At 43.6% G+C, this 6,156-nt stretch overlaps 2 protein-coding genes across 2 annotated transcripts; both read left to right on the top strand.

Moving 5' to 3' along the window:
* The first annotated feature begins 2,042 nt into the window (after positions 1-2,042).
* LOC147883315 (uncharacterized) lies at positions 2,043-4,914 on the top strand. The gene is made up of 2 exons (XM_087399467.1): positions 2,043-2,089; positions 4,168-4,914. Exon 2 carries the CDS (start codon positions 4,168-4,170, stop codon positions 4,912-4,914), a length of 747 nt encoding a protein of 248 aa, XP_087255593.1. The 5' UTR covers positions 2,043-2,089.
* Positions 4,915-4,951: 37 nt separating this feature from the next.
* On the top strand, positions 4,952-6,100 carry LOC147883314 (uncharacterized). The gene is made up of 4 exons (XM_087399466.1): positions 4,952-5,200; positions 5,306-5,437; positions 5,520-5,743; positions 5,857-6,100. The coding sequence occupies exons 1-4, from the start codon at positions 5,081-5,083 to the stop codon at positions 6,098-6,100; spliced, it is 720 nt and encodes a 239-aa protein (XP_087255592.1). The 5' UTR covers positions 4,952-5,080.
* The last annotated feature ends 56 nt before the right edge of the window (positions 6,101-6,156 follow it).

Here is a 6,156-nt window from a genome sequence, read left to right as displayed (position 1 = left end):
CTAGTAGAGTACAATGTCCAAGCATGACCATCATTCTTTTGGTCCATTCCAAACATAGCAGACCCTCCAAGACAAGGTGGGAGCTCAAACAAAACATAACCATTATAGTTTTGTGGCAACTATGATACTTGCTCTATAGTCTGAGCAGAGGCAAAGGCAACATGCAAAGCACTACTAAGTGGGAGCTCTCTAAGCAAGGTCATCACACTTACAGTCTCCTTACATGTCAAAACAAGTGCATGCATTTGCTCTGTGACGATAGAAAAAACACATTCTGACTTTGCTTCTATCTTGAACGCAAGCTCTCCTGCCTCAAGCTCAATGGGTCGATGAATGACACCAACATCCTCTAGTCCAATCTCCTCTTGCAGAAGAAAGTTGTTGTCTTGCAGTTGAAAGAAATCTCTCAGGTCCAAAAGAGAAACCTCATAGATACTTGTGTCATATCTGATATCCAAAGTTTGAGCTCCATGCTTGATCACAAGGAAAGATGGCATAGTTAGATACGAGTATGGATAGCAAGCAAAAAGCAATCCAAGTTGTCTAAGAGCTAGGATGACTGGCAAGAAGGAGATTCAACTGAGCATCAAAGAAGGAGACATGAATGACTAGCTAGAAGGAGATTCAGCTGAGTATCCATGAAGGAGACCCAAATGACTTGAAAGAAGGAGACTCAGCTGAGTATCCAAGAAGGAGTTTCAACAGAGTATCCAAATCAATGACTCACAACTCAATGACGTAGCAGAGTATCCAAGGTTTGGTGGCCACCATCCAATAAATCTTTGAATAGGACACCACATAGCCGCCATCCAATAAATTTTGAACGGGAAACCACATAGCCGCTAAACATCTTATCATTACAATCTTATATTGAAAACATGGGAGGTGCAAAGATCACGTATAAATGCAAAGATCACATATATATTGAAAACATGGGACGTGCAATATCCATAAGGTGTTTTAATGACGGCAAGATGAGGTGTCAACAAATTTAGCCAGGAGTGGCCATTCAAAACTAACCCACTAGTTATAAAAACTAACACAAACCCAGATAATGCTAGTTCCCTAAACCCAAACCCAGATAGTCAACATCATCTTTGGACTCATTAGGTCGACGAGCTACTGAGGAAAGAGAGAGGAGAGAGAGAGAATGAGGGGAGGGAGAGAGAAAGAGAAGTGAGGAGGAATGAGGGGAGGAGAGAGAGAGAGAGAGAAAGTGAGGGGAGGAGAGGAGAGAGAGAGAATCCCCTGGCGGCTGCGGCCCCCAGGGATGAGAGGAGAGTGAGAGGAGTAAGGGACGGAGAGGAGTGAGAGCGAGGAGGGAAGGGGAGGGGAGGAGAGAGAGAGAAGCAAGAGAGAGAGAGAGAGAGAGGACTCCTGGGGGCCACGGCCCCCAGGTAAGAGAAGAGGGAAGGGAGTGGATCTTCAAAAAAACAAAAACACAAAAAAAACTCCCAACAAACCCGCGTGGTAACAAGCATCCGGGAAGCCAACTCCCAACCAAGGTGAGCTCAAGGTGAGTCGGGGGTGCATCTCATCGATACAGACCTTAGGAGCTGCTCAGTGTGGAGGCAATTCACTCAATGGCATTCATGAGAGAAAGTGGCACTCCATGGTAAACCACCTAAGGTAAACCAGTTCCCTCGAAGGACATGAAAAAATCCACAACCAATGAAACGGTAGTTACGAAGCTTGCACCTCTCTTTGAAGGTATTGGCAAACCATAAACAACATAAAGAACCCACAATCCATAAGGCGGTTGTAGGCGCGATAAGCTTGTGAGGACTAATGTCGACAGCAGACTTGAAGACTTTAACCCGATTAGCGTCAAACCATATAAATTAAGTTCGGAGTATTCCCGGATGCTTGTTACCACCTTCGACCCATTTTCGCGTGTGTTCATCTTTCTTCGTCCGTCCGCCATAGCCTTGCAGCTCCATCTCTTAGTTCCCCCTTCCTTCCCCGTTTTGCCATAGCCTCTCCCTTCAAGATCTGCACTTCCATTTCCCTCCCTGCCGCCTTCCCCATCTGAAGCTCCTCCTCCTTGCTCCAAATTCGCTCGACATTCGACTCAAGCTCGCACCTTCCGGTACCCCTACCTCCCTCCCTTGATCAATTTCCGTCCCCTTACTCTGTTGATCGCAGTGGAAAATCATTCCTATTTCTCTGTCACTCACAGCGGTTTCCTATTAGTCTCTTCATTAGTATCTTCAATCTTCCTCTCGTGTAAGGTTGACTAGTGCAAAACACCTATGGCCTGTCCTCTCCACAAAATATGGCTTCCTCCTCAAGCAGATAAAAGGGGCCAAAAGCGGTTCCCAGTAGCCCACGATATCGCGGGCTGATGGGAGCCGCATCTAGCCCAATTTTGGCACCTTTATCTGCCTTAAGGTTATCCAATGCAGCTTGTTTCAAAGCTTGAGAGGGGGAACAAAAAGGGCCAAACGAGCCTCCTAGGAGGCCGCGACAATGGCCTCTTGGGAGGCTCATTTGGCTCTCTTTTTTCCCGTCTAGGGCCATGTTGTAAGAGTGTCCTGCTTGTTGAACCCGAAAATTCTAAGGAAGATAGAAAACACATAATCTGCAATGTTTGATAAGGAACAACATTGATGTATCAAAACATACAGTCGACGTTCATAAACTTTATGACATGCCAGTGAAGGTGTAACTTTGCATGTGACAATCTGGACACCCTTTTGAGTTAAGCCCATCATATAATGAGAGTGAGTGAAGAGACTCCGGAGAGAAGAGAATTCGAGAACATCTTCATTATCTTGGTGTTCTTCTTGGTGGGGCTTATTACGGGGTACTATCTGAGTATATTACGGGGGGTAGTATATTACGGGACGAACACGTTCAACTAGCTAATAATCTTGAAGCAAGGAGGCTTTGAGAGCCCCTTGATTTTAGGCAGACATGGCTCTCAGGAGGCCGTGATATTCTGAGAGCCATGTCTGCCTAAAATCAAGGGGCTCTCAAAGCCTCCTTGCTTCAAGATTAGGAAGCGAAGGACGATATATTCCTACCTCTGAACGTGCTGTCTTGGCTGGTGATGGAGAGAGGAATGAAGGGATGCAATGGGAGGAGGAGGAAGATGGAACTGAAAAGAAGAGGGAGCAGGAAGAAGATGAAATGGAAAAAAAGCTCCTCCTCCAATTCTTACCTTTCGTATTTCCTAATCTTGAAGCAAGGAGGCTTTGAGAGCCCCTTCATTTTAGGCAGACATGGCTCCCAGGAGGCCACGATATCGGGCCTCCTGGGAGTCATGTTTGGCCGAAATCAAGGGGCTCCCAAAGGCCTAAAGCTTAACAAAATGCTAGGAAACAAATCTGCATGTAGAGGTCATAGTGGATGTCTGCCTTCATCCATCATGGTATCTTCTTCCTCTTCTGTTGCTTCTTCCATGTCTTTAATCTCGGTGTTTCCTTTACGTTTCCATTCCAATCCATGTAGTTTTTCGTGTATTCATAGTCCCTGGAGCATAGTCACATTGCATTGTGGGATACCATAGTCCCAAAGGGCTGCTCTTGAGAGCCCCATGAAATGGGGCAAAGTATGCTCCCAGGGGGCCACGATATCGTGGCCCCCTGGGAGCATACTTTGCCCCATTTCATGGGGCTCTCAAGTATCGTGGCCCCCTGGGAGCATACTTTGCCCCATTTCATGGGGCTCTCAAGAGCAGCCTATGTGGCTAGAAGCCACTTCAAAATCTCTTTCATTTGCTGATTTTTGGAATGGTTCCTCCCTCATATTGGTTGAATTGTTGAGCAAATTCCATCCACTTCAATTCCCTATAACTATAACTAGTTTCATCTTAGTACATTATAGCTACAACTAGTTATATGTTAGTAAACTTTAACTAGTCTATTAACTAGTCTGAGCTGTGTATATGTTAGTATATTTCTTATATGTAAGTATATTCTAGATGTTACTTATACGTTACTTATACGTTAGTGTACTATAACTGGTATATTAACTAGTTATACTTACATATGTAGTTTTGATTTATCAGATGTCACAATACTAACAAATCTACAATGACAAAATAGTGACTCACATATAGTTAGTATACTTACGAATTAACATGAATGTTACTCTGAGATGTTATTGGTATACTACCTAGTTATTATATTATGTGACTAACATAACAGAGCTTTGTGTGTGCAGATGGAAACAGGAGAAAGTGTGAGCTCTACCAGGATGAGAGGGAGGGGCAAAGAGAAATCTCGGACACCTCCCAAAAAAAAAGGGGGAAAGAGGACTAGAAAGGTCCAAGAGGAACTTGAGGCGGGAGATCAAGGTGGGGATAAATCAGAGATGGATGTTCCTGCTAGCACAGAAGACACGACTACTGATGTGCATGATGCAGATGTTGTGGGAGATGAGATGGACTCAGTGGTGGAAGATATTTCCTTGGATCTTGTTAGTGGGGGTGATGTTATTTCAAGATGCAGGATTCTCAGTTCAGATGAGTGTCCTAGGTTGCCTTTGTGTAGACTTCTTACATATGCCAGGGTTAGGGGTTTGAGAAGTGATGTGGCTGCACTTAAGAGTGCTTTCCAATATGAGGGGTATCTCCTTGAGAAGGGTGCATTTATAGTTTCTGTTTGCAGTGGGAGTGGAGAGGAGACAGAGGTTACATTAGAGATCAGGCAGACTTGGTCACCGATGTGGCGAGAAGTTGAAGAATTATTCGAGAAGGAACTTGCAACAAAGCCTGAATTGCTATACCTATCTAACAAGATGTTCTATGTGTGGGAAGGAAACCATAGAACCATGGCTTGGATGGCTATGATTGAGGAATCATATAGAGAGACCAAAGCACGGCATATTAGGGTGATGTGCGCCTTGATTGACCCACAAAAGACAACTGAAATTTCTCTTTTGGCAAGTTTGCAGCACATGAACTCATAAGATTTTTTTAATAGTACTATTTTTTTCTAGTCTTCATTCAATTTTGGGTAGAAGAACTCTTAAATTTTTTCTTTGTAGATTGAATGAGCATGCTGTGATCAAGCCTAGCTTGAGGGATGTGCTCATAAATGCCAACAACATTTGTGAGTGCGATGCCCAAGCTTTCATGAACTCCTTGTCCTCACAAGAGCGCAAGGCAATTAACAATGCCAGAACCAAGGAGGTTAAGGGGAATGCTGGTTGGTACCCTTTGAGCAGAGGGTATTTGGCACGGCTTGTATTCCAGGTGATACTAATATTTCTATCCACCCTAAGATTTTATTGTTATGAAAAGCCTCATTGATTGTCTATCAATGCTGTGCATTTTGGTTGCCTTCATTATGTCTTGCAGGTTGAATTTAACACTGATGTCAAGAGAGCTCTAGAGAGGATCAAATCTGTAGTTCTAATAGAGGAGAGAGCAGCGGTAGAGAAGAAGGAGATAGATGTAGTGCAAAGAAAAATATCCGATCGGATGGAACGAGTAACTTCACTCTTGGTTTATGGCTCAAGTACATTCGTCAATTTAAAAAGTTCCAGAAATCATGCCCAGTAATGTTTTGTAGGTGCTCAATTGTCTTGGACCCCAACTAGGGGATGTTTGGAAAGCCAAGTTATTTTCTTTGAACTTTGATGCTGCGGAGAAGGTTATCACTCTTGAAAAGATTAAGTGCATTGCCCTTGCACCATTGAAATTGGAGAAGAAAATTCAGTACCTGTCTTTGTTGGAGGCTAGCACAATCATGCGGAATATGTATCACATGCCTCCTTTAGATATTCCATACCGAGCGTAAGCCAATTAAGTCTCCTTTTTTTGCTCTTTTTTTGTGCTATTGATTTGGCAATCATAATATTACTTCTTGTGTTTTGTTATTCCAATGTGATGGCATATTGCTATTACAGGTGGCTGGCCCGAGAAATTTTCTTGGAGAAGATTGAAAATCATGCCATTGGTGTGCTTGAGGAGCTAAAAAGCATTGGGTGGTTGTTTGCCCTACCTTTTGATTACAATCTTGGTCAGCATTTTGACGACATCAAATTGGAGGGAAGAAAGTGTATGTTTACCTCTTTGAAAATTAGAGAGTCTAGTGAACTCAGTGGTGTTGGGAAGGGGAAGGTAGCTACCAAGATGATAGAACTAGATTAGGCAGCTCAGCCCGTCGTCTTTAGGTGAACACTTTGTTGATTCTTCCAACATGTATT

Source organism: Dipteris shenzhenensis, chromosome 28 (assembly GCF_047967505.1).
Source record: "Dipteris shenzhenensis isolate YYH24624 ecotype China chromosome 28, Dip_SZ_1.0, whole genome shotgun sequence".
NCBI classification, from domain to species: domain Eukaryota; kingdom Viridiplantae; phylum Streptophyta; class Polypodiopsida; order Gleicheniales; family Dipteridaceae; genus Dipteris; species Dipteris shenzhenensis.
Note: the sequence above shows the minus strand (reverse complement) of the source record. Positions and strands in the feature narration are given on the sequence as shown.

Coding starts and splice junctions, on each gene's coding strand:
- LOC147883315 (XM_087399467.1), top strand. CDS start 4,168: ATGGAAACAGGAGAAAGTGTGAGCTCTACCAGGATGAGAGGGAGGGGC.
- LOC147883314 (XM_087399466.1), top strand. CDS start 5,081: ATGAACTCCTTGTCCTCACAAGAGCGCAAGGCAATTAACAATGCCAGA. Junction 5,201..5,305: donor TGGCACGGCTTGTATTCCAG/GTGATACTAATA, acceptor TATGTCTTGCAG/GTTGAATTTAACACTGATGT. Junction 5,744..5,856: donor TTAGATATTCCATACCGAGC/GTAAGCCAATTA, acceptor TTGCTATTACAG/GTGGCTGGCCCGAGAAATTT.